We start from the raw sequence: 21677 nt of genomic DNA on the forward strand, positions 1-21677 counted from the left end.
TGCAATGACGTAGGAAATACTTGCTTGTGTTTTCTTCTCTGTTCCTACGTCACATTGATGCACTAGCGATGGCTCAGACTTCAAGAGTGAGCATTTTCACAAACTTTAAAATAAAATTAAAATATGTTCTAGACCTCCCTTAAATTTAATACTTCGCTCTTATGGCCCTCACATACGAGGGGCGTTCAATAAAGATTTCCCCTGACTCACTTCTACTTATTGCAGGATGCTGAAACTGCGCATGTGTAATGACTGAAGTCCCTATAGGTCACGTGCGAATATGCAACTCTTAACTAATAACGGTCTTCCTTTCACAGGTGCTGAAGTGGTGTGAGGTGTGATAATGGATGCAGTGTAATACAAAGCAGTCATCAAGTTCCTGTACTTGAAAGGCTGCATGCACTCCAAGGGAGATTTTCGATGAGACAAAACAAGTTTATGGGGAGGATTCCCCATCATATGGTGTAGTAAAGAACTGGAATCGTCAATTCAAATGTGGTCGGACATCGGTGGAAACGGCTCCGATTGCAGGGCGACCTCACTCCATTATCGATGAGCACACCATCCAGCAAGTAGAGGCCGCCATTTCAGAAAATCGCCGCGTAACCGTTCGAGACCTAGCCCAAAATATCAAGATAAGTGTGGGGTCCATGAAAAAAATCATTCAGAACCATCTTCGCGTGCGTAAGGTATCCTCTCGCTGGGTTCCCCGGCTGTTCACACCTTTCCGAAAGCAGGAACGAGTCGAATGCTCCCAGGCTCTTTTGACCATGTGCCATGGAAACCAGGAGGACTTTTTCAACAAACTGATTGCACAGTATGAAAGCTGAGTCCATTACTATGATCCGGAGACTAATGTCCAGTCGGTGCAATCGAAGCATTTGGACTCACCGCCTACAAAGAAGGCACGCGCCCAGCCCTCGGCGGGCAAGGTCATGCTTAAAGTCTTTTGGGACCAGTACGGAGTAGTCTTGATGGATTTCCTAGCAAATGGTGCCACGATTACTGGGGCATACTATGCTTCACTGCGGCGGAAATTGCGGGAGTCCATCAAAAGCAAGAGACGTGGCATGCTCACCAAAAGTGTCCGCCTTCTGCAAAACAATGCCCCAGTTCACAACTCACATGTTGCCCAGATGTAAGCACGCTGCTGCGGCTTTGAAATTCTACCGCATCCCCCTTATTCACCCGACCTCGCACCATCGGACTGCCTCCGCTTTCGAACAATGAAGTCATATTTGAAGGGCAAGCATTTTCCAGATGATGAGACTCTGATTTCCGAAGTCACAACATGGCTTTTGGAGCTACGTGTTGACTTCTACAAGCAAGGTGTTTGCAGATGCATAAAAAAATGTGAGAAGTGTGTGTCCCTGGGTGGCACCTATGTACAGAAGGACTAATAAATCTGCAAAGTTTCGTTGCTCTCCGTCCAAAGGAAGTGGGTCAGGGGAAATCTTTATTGAACGACCCTCGTACAAAGGAAACGTATGGCAGTTTTTTGTACAACCTTGGAATTTGATGTCTATACCCCTTTAAGCAAACGCGCTTTTTTCCAATAAGCCAGTTGTGAGAACGTCGCGCGTGTCATGGGGGAGGTACCTTGCTCTACCCTGTAATGTTGTGTGATCTCTCTGTAACACACAAGACGATCCCTCTCTGTGAAGCCCTCGGTACCCTCGGTATGCCCACTGGCTCGGAAAGCGAGACCTCGAGCCAGTTCATGAGCTGTTTCATTTCAAGCCAGGGATGCGTGTGAAGGTGTCCAGACTATGCGATTTTTGCGGACGTCTGTTGCGATTCTCAAGGTTCCGTTCTTCAGCGTGGAAACCCGGCCTCTTTCTGGGAAACTACATCACTGCCACCTTGGAGTCACTGACTATCATTGATGCCCCCGTGCCCGCTATTGAGAGGGTGATGGCGGCTTCTTCCGCCATTTTGGGACTGCCCGACGTGATCGAGCCGCCGGCTCGGATGTGTTTCGGCGCTAGCTACCGCTATCACCATTCCCCCTTTCCACAATTAGCTGCGTCCACGTAGGCCACGTCTTCTATCGGATAGTTTTTGAAACTCCTGCCGAGGGCGTTTCTCTCTGCGATCCTTGTGATGGACGGGATGCAATGTATGTTTTTGGGTAGCGGCGGTATCATTACCCTATCGCGCACACTCTTAATCATGTCCACTCATAGTGGCTACCCTGACTTTATTTCAAGATGCTAGGATCTCCCTACCCGACAGCCTTTCCTGCTGCGAGATTTGTACGAGTTATTTCATCCAGGGTGTTGTGGAGATTCTAGTAATTTTACAGTGGGGGTCGGAATGGGTAAACCCAGAGCCTGCTCAGAACTTCTGCGGATGATCTCTTCGAGCTTGGTCCTCTTCACCGCATTCAGATTAAGGAACGGAGCTACGTAATCGATCCTATACTTAATACAAAGGCTTGAACTAATATCTGACTAAATCACTTTCTTTCATGCCATAGTGCCTATTTGCGATTCTGTGGATGAGTCGTATAGTCTCTTGCATGCATATATCCAATTTGTTTAATGTTTCCCCATTGGAGCCGTTGTTTTGAATGTACAGCCCCTAAACTCTGATCCTGTCCACATTTGGGATATCGGGAACCTCAGCCTTCAGACATATCCGCGGGAGATTCCACCACGATTTACTTTTGGGTTGATAGAAAAGTATTTCCGATTTCAGTAGGGAGCCTCTAAGTTCCCTGTCATTTATGTGCTTTTCAACTTCTTCTATGCTCATTTGCAGTTTCCTCTATTTGACCATCAATTTCTTTGGCATTCCACATGCATGGTAATGTCATCCACATACATGCAGTGATTGAGCTCCTCAATCGCTGCTAGTTTGCTTGGAAGCCCAATCATGGCCACGTTGAAAAGAAGCGGGGACAGGACGGATCCCTGTGGGGTTCCCTTTCTATGTATCCGGATTTACTTTCCCCAAAGCGGATCTGCGTCACTCTACCAGAAAGGAAATTTTTAACATAGTTTTAGGTTTTCAGACCTACTCCCAGGTGGATGAGGTTATCCACGATCGCCTAGCTTGTGCATGACATTATCGAAAGCCTTTGCCAGGTCAAGACCCAGGATGACCTTTGTGCCCCACGTTTGGGTGTCCAGAATTTGATGTTTTAGTTGCAGCATCATGTTCTGCATGGAACTGAAACCCGCCATGGAGCTGGGGTAAAGTGTTTTTTTTTAGCGATGTTTATTGCCTCAGGGCATGAAACGGCATGTAATGATGGATGAGGATGCTTAAATAAATAAGAAAAGGTTCATTGATCTAATGAAGTCGAAGAGTGAACGATGATGTGGTCTCTGCGTCCAAGCAGCTGTTATATGATGCAGGATTGTTCGTCGAGAGACCTGCTGCCGCCAGGTGCCGAATTTTGTCGGCATCAGCGCCGGGCAAACCCACAGCATTATGAATAATAATAATAATAATAAATACTTTATTCACACCAAAGAAACAATACAAGACGCGGACGCGCCAAAGCCTCAATTGGGCTTGTAGGGCGCCATCCGGCAGCAGCAACAACCTGTGTTACCAAATCAATTCTTTGTTTTGTGTACATTAAAACATATGCACTAGAGCTGTTCAAGCTCGGCAATAGCATCACGTAACTGTCTGCGAGTGTTCAAGTTGAAAACATTATCAGGCATCTCATTGAATATATACATGGGATATAATATGACCTCATAGACATACCAAAATGAGTTCGCACTGCAGGGACAAAATACCGAGAAACTTTTCTTAATGGGATTGGTTTAACGTTGTGGAACCGAAATTCAGAGTTCCAGAAATATCTGAGTACAGTGACTTGTTTGAACACAATGTCAAAGGAAGGCAGACCTGAAGAAAGGAATACACTTTGCTGTTTATGGGGTATTGAATAGATGACACTCTTAGCCATATTCTTGAGAATACGGTTTATCCTATTTTTCCATGTTGCAGAACAGTTGAAGAAACAGCACATGCCATATCTCAGCAGAGAATACCCCAAAGACTGTGCAATTAAACGCCTTATGGCAAATGGCAGGTAGGCCCTTAGAGCATAGAGCAAGCATGCGACGCCTCTGAGCTTCTTACTGAGGTGTGCCATGTGCGTGTTCCAGGATAAATCACTGTCAAAGTAAATGCCAAGGTATTTCGCGGTCGGAACACATGTAATGGGGTAGCAAGAACATGCAGTGCAACTGGAGCTGTGCAAAAAAACCGCAGCGTTTTTCGGGATATGTGTGCATTTCTAAAGCACACTAGATGAGTTTTTTGGGGGTTTATATCAATCAGGTTACATTGAAACCAATCATATAGATTAGTAGCGTCCTGTTGAAGTTGACGGAGTGCGCAAGAAAAATCTGTATTAGATGAGATGAGGAGGGTGTCATCTGCATATTGATAAATCTGTGATGAAGTTATAATGCTGGGGAGGTCATTAACATAGAGATTAAATAAGAGGGGTGATAAGATGGATCCCTGGGGAACACCACTATATAAGTCTATAATTCTGCTTTGCACAGGTCCAAGTTCCACCATTTGAGATCGCTGATACACATAATTTCTTAGTAACATTTGAAAAGGACCACGAAAACCATAGCAAAACAACTTTTCACAGAGAATATCATGATGAACAGTATTAAATGCCTTCCTGACATCAAGAAAGAGACCAAATGCCACTTCATTTTGATCAAAACTAGAATGAACGGAATCCGACATCTTTTCTAATAACGTTTGGGTACCAGAACCAGCAACAAATCCATATTGATGTGGGCTAAGCACGTTATGCCTCAGCAAAAATGCTGACATTGTACATAAGACGTGTTTTTCTAAAATTTGTGATATACACGACACGATAGATATTGGGCGATAATTCGAGATATCATTTCTTTTGCCACCCTTGTAAAGTGGTATAACACGCGCTTGTTTAAGAGAGCATGGTAAGAAGCCACTTTCAATCATATCATTTAGCATAAAAAGAAGGACACACTTCAAGCTTTGGAAGTTTCTGGAAAGGTCGCTGATAAATATTCCATCAATTCCAGCCGATTTGTTATGCCGTAGACTGGAGATTGTGCTGAAAAGATCTGGCTCTGTTATGTGTGGAAGAAATGCTGAGTCAATCACAGAAGAAGGAAGTAACGGCGAACGTGATGTGGCACGGGCAATGCGCTGTTCTTTAGAAAAAAAGTTATTAAAATCATTTGCCAAAGAGGATGTCAAGTGACCAAAACTATGCTCTATTGCGTCCTTGACCGGTCTACGCTGACGCCCACGCAGTTCGTTCACGATAGCCCAAGTTTTGGCCACGTCATGGTGGCAATTGCGAAACTGGCTAGCATAGTAACGCCTTTTAGAGGACCGAAGAAGAGCGGTTACTTTGTTCCTAGCAGCCCGAAATTCATTTCGTAAGTTTGCATTTTTTGGTGAAGCGCGACATTTTGACCACAGCGCTTCTTTGCAAAAAAACAAGGCACTAACAAAAAACGACACAGGCGAGACAGCGCTTACTCGCAACTACAAAAATTTTTATTCAGAAGCTTCTATTTATAGAACAAAAACCAAAACAAACCCAGAGTAATTGCACGCCACATGCCGACCACTGTGCAGGAAAAGATTAACACGCGGTTTTCAATCGCTCTTTCAAAAAACTTATCTCTCTACTAGACGAGCCAACTGAAGGGTCACTAACACATGTATGCCCCATTTCTGCGATATGATAGGCTTCAACTATCTCCCGCGTTACAAGATCTCGGAGACGAAAAAGAACACACATTTTGGAAAAGAGGGGAGAACATTTCTTCTTGCGCTTGCTGCAGTTACGACAATGAAGAACCATAATTTTTAAAGTGTCACCTTTTTTCATATCTCCGGCATGCTCCATCAACCGCGCACTTAAACATCCACCACTCTGGTCTAAGTACACTTTTCTGCACGACAGGGAGATTTTGTACACTATGCCCACTTTGCACGTGACGTACAGTAATACCAGCACATCCTCCATTTATTTTCTTTGCGCCCTGCTCCACCTTATAGCTTCAATCCCATGGCATAACATTAACAGTTTTTTGGGAGCCGAAAACATGACACAAATGCCATACCTACCATCAGCAGCAACTCTCTTAATCCCATGTGAAAGTCGATGCACATATGGTACTATCACCGGTTTGCTGTTTTCTTCTTTCTTGTCTTCTTTCCCTGGCCCTTTACCCAGTGATTAACCTTCTCGCTGGCGCTCTGACAATCACATGACCCGGATATCCGCTGTTAACCAGTTAATGAGGTTCGTCCATTCATGCATCACTGGTGACAAGATGAAAAGGGGTTTATTGAAAGGTGCAGTGTGCCTTGATCACTTCCTAGAAATTTTGTCGTTCTATTTGAAGTCTACAGCAATTGGTTATGGTGACCGTTTCTTCGTGCAGTGCGCAGGGGTGTGCATTGAGTCAAGGGTAGCAAGAGTAGCACGTTCTTAGGTGTGTGTGTGTGTGTGTGTGTGTGTGTGTGTGTGTGTGTGTGTGTGTGTGTGTGTGTGTGTGTGTGTGTGTGTTGTGTGTGTGTGTGTGCGTGCGTGCGTGCGTGTGCGTGCGTGCGTGTGCGTGCGTGCGTGCGTAACATTTATAGCAGCGGCAGCTGTTAGCAGTAGTGCCATGGAGGGACACCGGTTCCTCCTCCTCGGAGCAAAGAGCCTATACATATAACCCCCGCTAATGATGACCACACTCCCCCAGGTGAAGACAAGTCCTGTTTTCGAAACGTTCTCTACCGAGTTGAGGCTTCCTCTCCTCCTGTTGTTCACTTTGTGCTGTGTTGTCATGACCCATCTTCCCTGGCTTCTCTCCTTCATGAGATATGGGAGTAGTTTCTTTAAAACTCTTCGGTTGCGTCCGTAAGCCTTGTGTAATGGGGAAGTGTCCAGCACTTTCCATAGCATGGAAATGGAACCAGAAAGCTGACAGAGGAGCTCACATATGTCTAAAATAGGCTGCGCAGTCACATTGCCGATATGCGACAAAAAGGCTCGACACAAAGCAGTCGCCCCTACTTCTGCCAGCCGCGCTCCATCATTCCTTCCTCAGCCAAAGCCGATCAGGTCTCGTGTTGAACTAAAACACTCTCTCACGCTGTGCATTGCACATCGTCGTCTTCATCAAGAATTATCTGCGGCATTAACAGGTCACATCAGCTTAACCTCTACCATAGCTTAACCTGAGTAATATCGTCGCCAAACGTGCCAACGCCGCAGCAAAGCACAACCATCAGCCAAGCAGGTTAAGAACATGCTTTCACACATCTGCTCAATTACGTTAAAGCCCCACCACTGTTTCTTTGCGTTTTGTATGTCCGTTGAAGAAATGCGTAATTATTTCTTTAAAATTTGATAGTGAAAATAAAGTACTTTTCCCGCTACTGGATTTAAACTCGTAACGGCGACGACGAGGATTGATTTATGGACTCTGTATGCCATCACCAATCAACAAATGTGCCGGCTTAACTATGTAGTCAGCGTTCTTTCAACATTCAAAGATAAAGGGTGCGAAAACACATTTGGAGGCTCTCTCCTCATGGGCCATCGAGAAACCGACAGTGCGATTTGACGCTCTTTATTAACGTCAAGATGGGCTGGAAAATCTTAATCATACGTAAGTGAACGTCACAGCTTCACAGGGCTTACACAGCTTCACAGCTTACAACATGCAAACACAGATGTGCAAGGGAAGGAAGAGTGCAAGGACAAGTCCGGTAATTAGCTGAACTCCAGTCTTGCACCACACCAGCTTGCACTGAACGGTGTACCCATGCATCAGTCAGGGTCTTCCCTTCACGAATGCCCATCTTGCGGTGTTTCATGGCTGTCTCAAAGCATTAAGCGCTTTCGGCGAGACCTGAACCCCGTTCACTGCCGTTAAGGCAATGGCAGACTGAGAATCGGCACGCATGTCGGTCACTCCTGTGCTATTGAAGCAGCGCACGTTCCTTGCCGACATCCAGGACCAAAGAAGCAGCCAACATGGAAACCCCAAAATACGTGGAGAACTGAAATCGGCAGCTGTCAACACTCTGTTGTTAGAACGCAAAAGATCGTTTAAGTAACCTGTACTGTAGACACCTGAAGGAAAGTAGATATTAGCAACGGTACTCAGGGGAGCACACTGTGAAGTTGCAATATCAACAGCCAACAGTTCGCAGTCAGGTCTTATAATTTGGTGGGACACATGCGCCTGATGATATATTTTAGAAGAAATTGATGTTAACACGCCACCACCCCGGCCGTAATTCCGATCGGCTCGGAATACCTGAAAATTTTTTATAGAGAATGACCTAATTGCAGTAAGCCAAGTTTCCTGAAGTAAAATTATGCCTGGGTCGAATTATGAGACAAGATTCTGTAAGTCATGAAAAGATGCGATAGAGTGAATATTCCACTATGTTACTTATAACCCCACCATAGTTACCGTAAAAGCAGAGAGGCTGCAACAGCCTCCTTTAACACAGCGGCTTCATGCACATTATTGTCTATTAGTCCATAAGCAATACCTCTGGAGCACCTTCTCTACTAGATGATGTCCAGAACGCGCTGCTCATCAGAACGTTTAGGACAGCCAGCATCATCAGCCGAATGAACGCCGCTACAGGGACTTCAACTGGGCGGATAAGATGTGCAGAGGTCTGAGGAATGCTTCTCCCTGCAAATTCAGCAATGTGTATCGGATTTGCAAACTTTGCGGTGATGACCAAAGCGCCAGCAATTTCTGCATTGCAAAGGTGGAGGTTGTAGCGGATCGACGAGGTACACTATGGGCCAGACCTTAAGCTCAGACGGGCACGAAGATCCTGAAAAAGTTGAGAATCCGGACTCTGTCAGCACATGAGAGGTATCAGCATCTCTGGTACAGCACATGACTGATGTCACGCCAACACTGGCATCTTGAAAGTCCTCAAGCATTTCCTGAGGAGGGGCCGATAGGTGCACGCAGCGGATGATGCCTTTGGAACAAGCAACTTGCTCAGGCAATTATCATCCACATCATCAGGCTGACTACGCCCACTGCAGGGCGAAGGCCTCTCTCATGTCTCTCCAGGTAACCCTGTCCTTTGCCAGTTGTGGCCACCGTATCCCTGCAAACTTCTTAATCTCATCCACCCAGCTAACTTTCTGCCGCCCCCTGCTACGTTTGCCTTCTCTTGGAATCCACTCCGTTACCTTTAAAGACCAACGGTTATCTTCCCTTCGCATTACATGCCCTGCCCAAGCCCATTTCTTCCTCTTGATTTCAACTAGGATGTCATTAACCAGCATTTGTTCCGTCACCCACTCCACCCACTTCTGATCTCTTAACGTTACACCTATGATTTTTCTTTCCATGGCTCGCTGCATTGTGCTTAACTTAAGCTGAACCATCTTTGTTAGCCTCCATGTTTCTGCCCCATAGGTAAGGACCAGTAAGATACAACTGCTGCAGACTTTTCTCTTGAGGGATATTGGCAAACTGCCATTCATGATTTGAGAGAACCTGCCATATGCGCTCCCACCCATTCTTATTCTTCCAGTTATTTCCCTCTCATGATCTAGATCAGCAGTCACTACCTGCCCTAAGTAGACATATTCTCTTACTACTTCCAGCACCTCGCGACCAATTGCACGCTGCTGTTCCCTTGCTAGACTGCTGAACATTACTTTGGTTTTCTGCATGTTAATTTTTAGCCCCACCAGTCTGCTCTGCCTCTATAACTCATTGATCATGCTTTGCAGTTCATGTCCTGAGTGACTTAGCAAGGCAATGTTATCAGCGAATCACAAATTACTTAAGTATTCTCCATTAACTCTTATCTACAACTGTTCCCATTTCAGGCCCTGGAATACTTCCTGTAACCAGGCGGTGAATAGCATTGGCGAGAGTGTCTCCCTGCCTGACACCTTTCCTTATTGGAATTTTATTGCCGACTTTATGGAGCACTATGGTAACTGTGCAATCACTATAAATATCTTCCAATATTTTCACATAACGCTCTTCTACACCCTGATTCCACAATGCCTGCATGACAGCCGAGGTTGCCACTGAGTCAAATGCTTTCTCGTAATCAATGAAGGCTACATACAGGGGCTGGTTATATTCTGCACATTTCTCTATCACCTGACTGATAGCGTGAATATGGTCTATTGTCGTATATCCTTTAGGAAAGCCTGCCTGATCATTTGGTTGATTGAAGTCTAGGGTTGTCCTGACTCCAATCATTCATTCATTCATTTATTGTACCCCTCAGGGCCAGAGGCTTTACAGAGGGGGAGTGGCAAAACACAAGAATAAGATTAGAAAATACAGCAAAGAGACAAATTTAAGTAACACCTCAGTATACAATGCTAGCGATAGCTTCGCAGAATATCTCATAATTATTGATGTCGGCAATATCTATGGGAAGGTGGTTCCAGTCACATAAGGTACGCAGCAAAAATGATTGGGAAAAATATTTGGTGTTAGAAGAAACTAAACCGACTTTATGATTATGGTCAGTACAATGGGATACATAAAATGGCTGTGGGATAAGGCGATCGCACAGTACAGGATGATGGTACAACTTGTGAAATAATGCGATACGAGACACTTTTCGACGAAGTGACAGCGATGGAAGAGAAAGGCGAGACTTCATAGTAGTTATGCTTGCAGTGCGATTGTAATTAGTGAGGATGAAATGCGCAGAGTTATTCTGAACCATCTCAAGAGCAGTAATATGACTGTCATAAGGAGGGTCCCAGACTGATGATGCATACTCCAGTTTAGAACGAATTAGTGTTTTATATAGTAAAAGTTTCACAGAAGAAGGAACGTTGACGTAAGTAACGTGACGTAAGTAACCTAGCATGCGATTAGCGTTGTTTATTATGTGCTCGATATGAAGAGACCAGCTTAGGTTAGAAGTGATATGCACGCCAAGGTATCTATATGATGTTACAGACTCTAAAGATACGTTATCAATATAATACGAAAGCGAGGCAGTAGATTTTCTTGAAACACGCATGACTTCGCATTTCTTAATCCTTAGTTGCATTGACCATTTATTGCACCAGTTAGTTACAGTGGTAAGGTCAGTCTGAAGTAGGCAGCTGTCATTAGTATCGGTTATTTCTCTGAAAATGACGCAATCGTCTGCAAAAAGGAGGATATGAGAGTTAACAAGAGATGGAAGATCGTTGATGCAGATTAAGAATAAAAGAGGCCCAAGGATTGAGCCTTGGGGAACGCCTGATTGCACTCCTGTAAAATCGGAATTGAAACCATTAGCGGTTACAAACTGTGAGCGATTAAAAAGAAAACACTCAATCAATTTCTGTAGATTAGGGTCACTATTAAGGTTGTTTAGTTTTAATAATAGGAGTCTGTGACATACCTTGTCGAAAGCCTTACAAAAATCTAAGAATATACAGTCAGCTACTGATGATTGGTCAAGGATACAGTGTAATGCATGTGTAAAACTTATTAGTTGAGTCTCGCATGAATATAATTTCCGAAAACCATGTTGTGCTGATGAGAAGAAGGCGTTTGATTCCAGAAAATTAACAAGATTTGTAAAAATTATATGTTCGAACATTTTACAGTATGTACTAGTTAGCGAGATGGGACAATAGTTGAGGGGAGATGTTTTGCTGCCCGACTTGTACACTGGAATCACCTTCCCAATTTTCCACTCTTTCGGTAGGATAGATTGGTCATAAGATTGTTGGAAAATTTTTGTTAGCATAACAGAAACATAGGCTGAAGTGTTTTTCAAAAACTTAGTATTAATATGGTCACAACCTGGAGCAGAATGAAGACTGACATTATGGATAAGTTTAATAACACCAAAAGTATGAAATAAAATGGGCAACATAGTTTCATAGTGGTGACTATATGTTGCAGGTATGTGTCCATCAGATGTAATAGAAAAGTTCTCAGCAAATGAATGGTTAAGAACAGTAGCAACAAGGTCTGAAGGAATGGGATCACCGGAAGAGTCGATTAGGACGATATTTTCATCAGTCGAAGGATTAATAACGTGCCAGAATTTTCTGATATTACTTGTGAGCATAGACGGAAGGATCTGCGAATGAAAGTGTTTCTTTGCATCTTTAATTGCCTGCACGTATGCTTCAGATGCAGCCGAGTACGAAGCCCAAAGTTCTCTGGTGGGGGAAAACTTAGCGATGTGATAAAGTCGCTTCTTTTTATTAGATAAGCGCTTGATATGATTGCTATACCAGGGAGCGTTAGTGTGGTTGACGATGGTGCGTTGAGGAATGAACCGTTCAGTGAGCTGATTCACTTTGGCCGAAAACATTTTCCAGTTAGTTTAAAGAGTATGATTGCCAAAGCCATCAAGAAAAATGTCAATAAAAGATGATAGTTCAGTGTTTATTCCCTGAAAATTGGCTCGCTTATAATCGCGTATCACTGTTACCTTTTTGTTAGATATTGGACAGGTTAACTTAATGGAAAAGTTGAGAAGAGCGTGATCCCTAAGGACAGGCAGATAGGTTATAGGTGAAACTATTTCGGGTCGACTAGTGAGGATTAAGCCTAATGTATTGGAAACATTAGTTGTTAGTCTTGTTGCTTGCGTGCACATTTGCTGTAATGAGAATACTGCGCATACATCCAAAAATTCACTGGCTAGAGACGAGTAGGGTGACAAAATGGGAATGTCGGAACTCCATGTGATGTTGGGAAAATTAAAATCACCGAGCAGAAATATCGGAGATGTGGGAAAACGTGTAGCAACAGAATTAATGACATCGTGAAGCTCATTGCAGAAGGTAGGCGAGGAAGATGGTGGGCGATTGCAAACTCCTATTATGGCTTTCTGGTGATTAAGTGTTATTGCTGCCCATACCATTTCTAAGTCAGTCTGAACATGTACACATGATGAAGTGATATCGTTTGAAATCGCCAACAGCACACCTCCACCTCTCTGTTTTCCACGATCACAATGAAAGAATGCAAAACGATGAGCGTTAAGAAAGATATCAAAATCACGGACATGCGTGGTTAGCCAGGTTTCTGTTAAAGCAATAATTTTTGCCGAACACGTGTCGATAGCAGATGATAAGTTCTATTTGTTAAGAACACTTCTGATGTTAGTGAAAAGAACCAATACAAAGGCTACAGGTACCCGACCACTACCCCTCACGTGTGCCTGGGATGTGCTGGGTTTGCAGTCGGCTGCAGTAGAAACAGAGCCTGCCCTGCGTGTCGGAATGTTAACGATAGCGTCCGTGGCCAAGTCGTACATGTAGCAGTTATCGCTAATATGCAACTTGTAGCGCAGTTTGTTTTGAGGCTCCAGGTTGATTTTTAGCAAATTCAAGAGGTTTTTTAAGAGCGATTCTTGTTGCAGCTGAAAAGTCTTCAGTAAGGGTGATTTTTGAGTCCTTCAAACTATTACGTGTATCAAGAATGGCATCTTTTGTTTTCCAATTTAAAAATTTACCAATGACGGGACGACATTTATTCGGCCTGAAAACTCCCAAGCGATGCACGCGTTCGAGTGCATCAGGAAGAAGGGGGTCAGCTAGACAATTGTTAAGAGCAGAAGTAAGTTTTTCTTCTGTCTCTTCCCATGTCTCTACAGAAACTGGAATGCTGCAGAATATTAACTTGTTAAGTCGTGACCTGTCATCATGTTCGTCTATTCGGGGTTGCAAAGTCCTGATTATCTCGGTAAGTTCTTCAGTTTGAGTTTGAATGCTGGAAACTTCATGGCTGACTTTTTCTAGCGTTTTGTAATTCTCTTCTAGTACTTCTAGACGATTCTGTATAGCCGCGATTTTGGTTTCAATGTTCTTATGACCCGTTTTAATAGCTTTAACGTCAGCTGCAAGTTCTGTCTGGGTGTTAGAACTTTGCACAGACCGCGTATGAACATCTTTAAGCAATTGAAAAATGACTTTCATTTCATCCGCGGGATCAGGAGGCAAAGATTAGATGTCAAGAGGCGAATCAGAGCGCAGGGTTCGGGGCCCGGGGTTGCTCTCAATGTCACCAGCGCGTAACAACAGCAGAGCCATAGAAAAGCATTTACAGAAAACTTCACTCAATACCCGTGGACACAGGAACAGCATCAAGCAGACGTTATTACTTCTCTTCGCGTACAAAGGGACGTTTGTACCTACCTGCATTGTAAAGAGAAAACATTTGAGCGTCTGGTCTAAAGAGCTGTTCCCATGTCCACTGAAGCGGTAGGGGCTTAGCTGGCTTCTTAAATACTTCATTACTGATGATGCCGTTGTCGATCTGTGAGGTTCCTTGAAGGTGAGTTCAAGTTGTCGCGGCGCACACAGGGGGGGCTTGAAAGCTGGGAGCAAAGGAAGCATCCCATCACTTGCGCAGGCGCGAGCAAAATCCGATGCCAGGGGTGACGAAGCCGCATCACAGGAGGTGGCCGATAACCAAGACACGAGGAATACAAGCCATGCCTGCATTGTAAAGGGAAAACGTTTGAGCGTCTGGTCGAAAGAGCTGTTCCCGTGTCCACTCTTAGTGATTACCTTAGTAAATAAATACCTTGTAGGCAACTGACAGTAAGCTAATCAGTCTGTAATTCTTCACATCCTTGATGTCTCCTTTATTATGAATTAAGATAATGGGTCTCTTCGATTATCCACCTCTGGCTGCCCGCAGGTTGCCTGCGCCGCCCAATTTTCTCGTGCTGCTCTGCACACTTTCGGTGGCTGCATAGAACGCGTTTGTTTTTTTCTGGCTGGGCGATTCCAGGCTGCCAGCGGGCAGCCAGACTCACCAGGACGATTTTGTGCTGGCGGCGCTCGGGCAACTAGCAGACGACGAAGAGGTGGTATGGTAGTGGGAAGTTTGCGCGGCCATTTTTATATGGACTAGAAGGACTGCGGTTCTTCATGCGATGTTTTGCGCAATGCGACTAGGCCACGGTGCATATCGTCTGTGTCACCTGCAATGACGCCTGCTAAAGTATTTCTCGCTGTTTATTTGTTTTGCGTGTGTATGTGCGATCGTATTTCGACTGTCTCACCACCTAGCAAGCACAAATGCTCGCTTCATATTACGACTGCATACTTCTGATTCACATAATATTTCGGCTGTTAATTTCGTGCGCCCGGCTGATATTGCGATGATGTTCGAGGCCTTTCACGAGAGCAGCCGCAGATTCCAGGTCCCAGTACGCGCTCAGATGCGCGCATATATGCATGTGCTGAACGTGCTTTGCAAGGTGTTATAGTAGAGGGCAGTATGATCTTCACTGTGCTTGGCACAGTGCAGAGGTGGATCTGCTTTGAAAAACGCTTGACTGAAACATGTCCTTTACAAAAGCACTCACATCCATAGTGCTCGAGGCATCTCTGCAAGCATGTGGCCACATCGTTACTTAAGGCAGCCTATCGAGGCGAGTGCCGATTCTGTCGTCGCCAACTGTTGTACAGCTTGATCCTCGGGCCTTCTGCCACATATGCTTAAATTATCTGAGAGGTACCGTAGGCATGCATCTCCTCGCGTTTGGCTCAGTAAAGAGATAAAAAGAATCGCCCAGCGCTGATCATGCAAGCACACACCGTGCGTGAGGCACCAACACGCAGGGCTTGATTGTAGTGCCTTTCATTCCAGTGCTAGTTCTCTGCGGTAAAGCTGTGGCATTACAGATAAGATATGCAGCCAAATTTACACAGTACACCCGCTTGTTCTAGACGAACGTTCAACAAGCTGATATGCGCTTTTGTCGAGATTATGCATGCATTCCTTGCCCGCAGCAAAAGCCGGCGGCCGACAGACTGCAGTTAAACGGAACGTATCCAAATTCTTTTCTGATTACAGCTTACAGGAAGCAGCAATGGTGTAAGCATGCAATGACATTAGAAATGCAGTGGGGATACATTAACACAATGTGTAACAGTGAAAGGCAAACTTTATACAGTAATAAACAAATACATGCTCAGAGAGAACCATTAATGACTTTTCAAAATGTAATAGTATTAGAAATATCTACAATGTCGTGCGGAAGGTGATTACAGCTACACAAGTTCAGGGTATAAGTGAGTCATGAAAATATTTTGTGTGACAAGACGCGATTCGAACTTTATGACGGTGATCAATGTGTGCTGATATGTAACATGTCTTGATAGTAACTTTTGTTTCAGAAAGCTGTTGTAAATTTTATGAAAAAGAAACAATGAAGCTATTGATCGGCAATGGGAAAGAAGTGGTAGGGTGGTTGATTTCATGGCAGTTACACTGCTTGTTCAGTAATAATTAGAAAGAATAAAATGGCAAGTGCGATTCTGCACTGCTTCCAAATCTGAAATGAGTGAATCGATGCCAGGGCTCCAGACAGATGCAGCATATTCTAATTTGGACCGTACCAATATTTTATGAATTAATTTATTGCACTAGATGAACGTGAGAAATTTCTGCAAAGATACCCAAGGATGCGATCAACGTTATTTATTATGTATTCAACGTGAGTTTTCCAAGACAGGTTACAAGAAACGTAAACACCCAGATATTTATAAGACGACATGGTAATATGATAAGTACCATATTTACTCGCATAATTGGTGCACCCCCAGTTTGGTCGCGAAAAATCAGATTTTTTTTATTTCTGCGCATAATAGGTGCACACCAAACTTGGCACTGTGATCAGTCGACACCTACCCCCCCCCCTTCACATCTTTATTTTAACAAAGTTTTTGCTGATCTGACTGATAGTGTTGCTGCCGTCGCAGCTGCTGCAGACCGACAGCACGTACAGCAACATCGCGTGGAACAGCCACACACAGTTTTCAGGGATGCTCACTTTAAACATCTGTTTGAAAAGCTTCATCTCCAGCCGAAAACCTTCCCGACTTAAGGCCATGAAAACCTCGGCGATAGGAGTCGCATACGAAAACTTATGCACACCGCAGTCTCAACTGCCGCATTTCTCAGTCGCGTCGAATTTCCGGCCTGCCGCAAGCTTGCCGTGTTTGAGAGCAAACTCCCAGCCGTGTAGCTAATAAGGTGCTTGCCCATCGTGCTAATATAGCAACGTTAGGTAGCAGCACACAAAATCCACAACTACGATGAACTAACACGCTACCACAGATCCCAGACCACAAAAAAACTGGAGCGCGTGACGCTGATGCCGATATGGATAGCAAAAGCCCACGGAGGAGGAACAAGTTGATGATGATGATAAGCTTGGCCTCGGGCATCATCTGTGGGCGGCACCTGGAAGCTCCTGTGCATATGTGTGGCCTCCGCGATCAAGCACCCGTTGCTCGCAGCCGGAGCTGAACACGGAGGCCACGGCGTGTGCATTTCGAAGGCTATTCCAGCGTGGGTCGTGGAAAGTTTGGGTGTGGCCATTACATGGATCTTTTTTTTATATTTCCTTCTGGAAAAAGGGTGCAGCCCATATACGGGTGCGTTTCTGCGGTGTGTTCAATTTTGCGAGTCAAAAAATTTCCGCAAATTTTACCCCACATAATAGGCGCACCTCGAACTTTGAGCCGGATTTTCTGGAAAAAAAGTGCGCCTATTATGCACTGAAGAGATGAGAAATGCGTACATGCTTACATTTACAAATTTTTAGTTCCATGTTAAAATATAACACCAGTAAAGAACATCAGCGGATCAGCATAGAATGCCCTGCCTGCCGAAAGGACACACCTCAGAGATTTCCAAGTGGTGGCTGGCAGCAGCCTTCAGTTGCCCTTGCATGATTTTAGAGTTCGTCAGATTTAGGGCACAGTGTGATGCCAAGAAAGCAAATGCCTCCAGTATTAGGCAGGCAATAGTAATTTGTTCCAGACACTGCAGTTACTCAGTGCACTCTGATTTGGACTTCTTTACACAACCAATTTCTGCCAATTCTTGTGCATAAGCCACAGCGCTGTTACTGCCATATGCCTTAGCTTCTAATTTTGGCATAAAATTTTGAATTCTTTGACTTTCAAATGAAGAATCTGCAATATTCTGGAGGAAGGCCCCACATGTTCACGCACGTGGCCTTACACACAGCAATGGCTGGCATGCCATCGCTTCCTGTCTTAATGCTTTGTGGTCCATACAGCACAATTCTGTGCTTAATCAGCATTTTTTCCCTTACCTATTACTCAAGGCTCTTTCAGTCCCTCCTCTTCTTTCTCCGTAGTCTGTACGGTTTTCTTTCCAAGTTTCTGGCCATCAAAAAGTTGGCTTTCTCTCGCAGCTCATGAGCCTGTAGTGTGAGCTCGCTGTGGGTGTATCAAAGTGAGAGAAAAAAATTGCACTGTATTCATACCTTGGCTCCAATATAAAGCGAGGCGCTTTCTGAAGCATACGATTTCTAAAAAAGCCTCGTTCTACAATCATGCATATACAGTAGTACTGCTTTTGGCAGGTGCCCCAACTGTAAATTTCTCATACAAACGTGTGTGAGAGCGTTGCTGCCAGAGCCAGAGCACTTGTTGTGCTGGCTTGCATGAGCAGAAGAGTAGCAAGCATATCAAAGCATCAGCAGAACTTTGTTCACTACCAGGCTGTATACCCTTCCTGAAGATTCACATGAAAAACACATTCCTATCATTCTCTCATTGTACTGATTTCTATACACATTATCGTCCAAAAAAGATAATGTGGCTGATAGCACACCACTGCACAAAAATGCTGAAATCATCAGTTTTTTTGTTAAATACTAGGGATCTTACACATGGCTAGCCAATGCAGTCAAGCTCTGATTTTATTACTCAGCCAAATGATTGAAATAGCTGAAGAAAGTTATTAACTGAGCCATAGTCACATAAAAGCTAGCCTTCAAGACTTTTGTAAAGCCATGAAGAACTGCCCAAAAGGATGATACACAGTAAGCAGACAGGTTGAGTGTACATGTGTGCATGTCGTCCTTTAGCACAACTCTTCGTGGTCTTGGAGAATAGAAGGAGACTAGCATCTTTCACGGGATTTACTTTGCAACTGCAGCACAATCAATTACAACTCATCTCTGGAGGAGGGCTCAAGGATGTTTAGAATTTGAAAATAAATATTCGTTACTAGCTGCCTTGTTAGAATGCAGGCTTAATTAACCCTTTCCCTCCCGCTGACGAGTATAGTCGTCATGAGAGTTTGTACCAATATAGCCGATAACGACTACAGTCATCTGGAAAAAAAATCGCCCGTAGACTTGACCGGGGACGACTATACTCCTCCTATTGCATCTAGTTGCGAGTTTCGACACTAGATGGCCACACTTGTCCATGTTGTTGCATTTGAGTCATGGTTTTCATTCTTTTCCCACCTCAGACAGTCGGTCTTGCAACATGGCTGCTTCTCAGCTGTATGGCAATGAAAGCGCGCGAAAAAGAATGCACTTTGACGAATCCCCTTCGGACGACAGCTCTGTAGAGTTTTGCTCAGAAACCAAAAGTGATGTGTTCTCATCTGAAGACTCTGACGATGATGATTCTGCAGACGGATGGGAGGACCTTGTGGCTGCTCGTGAGTGGTGCCCTGTCAATGTGTTGAATCCGCCTGCTGCTCCTCCGCGTTTCCCGTTTTCTCAAACACCTGGAATAACTGAAATGCCACCGGACACTGAAGATGTAGAGGCATGGTTTGAACTTTTTCTGATGAAGAAATCTTGCATAAATGTCACTGAAACAAACCGACATGGAAGAAAGTTATTTCACGCCAATTCAACTACATCATGGAAGGACGTCGACCCGAAAGAGGTAAAAGTGTTTCTGGCTCTTGTGATTTTGCAAGGCATCATTGTCAAACCCCAGGTACATCTGTACTGGTCAAAGAAAGCGATTCTGAATACTCCCATATTTGGAGAGGTAATGAGTCGAAATCACTTTCAAATGCTGATGCGCAGTCTGCACTTCGTGAACAATGAAGAGAAAGTAGACGAGAAAGCCCATCCAAATCCAAGGGCGCGACGACTGTGGCCTGTACTTCAGAGGCTAAATGAGAAATTTTTGTCTGTATATGTACCAGAGCAAGATGTTTCAGTCGACGAAAGCCTGTTGCTGTTCAAAGGTAGACTCGGTTGGAAGCAATACATGCCTCTAAAACGAGCAAGGTTCGGGCTGAAATTTTTTGTCCTTTCTGAATCTTCCTCTGGTTATATCTGCAACCTCATATTGTACACAGGCAAAGGCTCAGTGCCGCAAGACAAGGAAATGGCCATGGGCACTAAGGTTGTCATAACACTGCTGGAGCCTTTTCTCAACATGGGATATACAGTGACAGTGGACAACTACTACAACTCCCCAGAGTTAGTAGATTCACTGATCAAGCGGCGAACAGATGTTTACGGCACTGCCCGGCCCACGCGGAAGTGTATGCCTCCATTCAAGAAAAAGCCCCAGAAGGGTGAAATAGTTGCTTACCAATGCGGTAAGTGTCTTGCAATGCAATGGCAAGACAAGAAGACGGTGACATTTCTGAGCACTATCCATGCCGCTGCAATGGAGGAAGTTGTCAATAGAAGGAACGAAGTAAAGTCGAAACTAACGATTGCATTGCACTACAACAACACCATGGGTGGAGTCGACAAATGTGATCAAAATTTATCCTACTACCCTTCCGCCAGAAATGGCCAAAAGGTGTATTACAAAAAAATTTTTCGACACCTCATGGATATGGCTATTTTCAATGCTTTTATTCTATACCACAAGTCTGGCGAAAAAAGCACTCATCTTGACTTCCGTGTCAAATTGTAGAACAACTGCTGCAGAAAAACCTCGATGAAGAGAAGACGCCAAAGCGACGAGAAGGTTCGCGAAGCAACTTGCTGAGATTACAAGGGAGACATTTCCCTAGAAGAATACCCCCCACAGGGAAGAAATCATCGTCCACGCGGAGATGCACAGTGTGCTACCAGTCTGGCAAAAAAGATGCTTCACTGAAGAAAAGAAAGGAAACGCAGTACTGGTGCCAACGGTGTGGTGTTGGCCTCTGTGCCACACCGTGCTTTGAGATGTACCATACAGTGGCAGCCCACTAACTGTGCTTTGGGACATGTGGAAAGGTATCCATTATTCATGTGATGTTTTTGGATCGCTCAGATAATTTTTCCTTTGTATTCAATATTGCACAATGTAACGAGCCCTGCAAGATAATGTTCCACAAGACAGCAAAGTCCTGCAGTGAAGCCAACTTCCCCCAATTTTTTTACGTAATTTGTGAAATAAAAAAATACTACTGAATACAAAGAAATGCGCCATTTTATTCAGAAAAAAGAGCTTTATGCACTGAGTGAAAAAAAAAATCCAGTAATTTTGATAAAATTTTAGTTTATTTTTGTGGTAGAGAAAGGGTTAAGTCCTGCATACTATTTTTCTGGCGTTCCCTGAAACTGCAGGGTTCACCAAGCTTTGTTCACATTTCTAGCATTCATATTTCTTATTTATTTGTGACAACAGCAGTTGCCACCCGAGAATGGCATAAAAAACTATAACGAAAGAATGAAGGGCATGGTTGCATGCACTGAAAAGCACAGCGCACTCATGACTTCCGACACAAGCCATCCAACTCCTAGCAGCTCCACGCATGCTCAGCTCGAATGAGAGAATGTGCCATCCAGCCACACAGTCAAGATAAGTGGTTGCATGCCTTCTTTGTCCACGTGCCACTGCGCTATTTCACCATAATATCAGACCAACTTGCCCACCAGTTCGTATTATTAAGGTTGTCAAACCA

General features: G+C 44.3%; 1 protein-coding gene across 2 annotated transcripts in view; it reads right to left on the bottom strand.

Annotated features, from left to right (window-relative positions):
- Positions 1 to 3490: 3490 nt before the first annotated feature.
- LOC149353812 (uncharacterized) overlaps positions 3491 to 21677 on the bottom strand; it is a 44330-nt gene continuing 26143 nt past the window's right edge. Inside the window, exons 7-8 of one of the 2 annotated variants that reach the window (XM_089582838.1) lie at positions 18103 to 18229; positions 3491 to 14461 (exon numbers count right to left, since the gene is read on the bottom strand). In XM_089582838.1, the coding sequence (XP_089438964.1) occupies positions 18121 to 18229 (109 nt within the window). In that variant the 3' untranslated portion in view covers positions 3491 to 14461; positions 18103 to 18120. Of the gene's footprint in view, positions 14462 to 18102; positions 19548 to 21677 lie in introns of both variants that reach the window. The other variant, XR_016291043.1, reaches the window with a different exon arrangement.

This window comes from Amblyomma mixtum, chromosome 3, assembly GCF_055824585.1.
Source record: "Amblyomma mixtum isolate Tamu chromosome 3, ASM5582458v1, whole genome shotgun sequence".
Taxonomy (NCBI): domain Eukaryota; kingdom Metazoa; phylum Arthropoda; class Arachnida; order Ixodida; family Ixodidae; genus Amblyomma; species Amblyomma mixtum.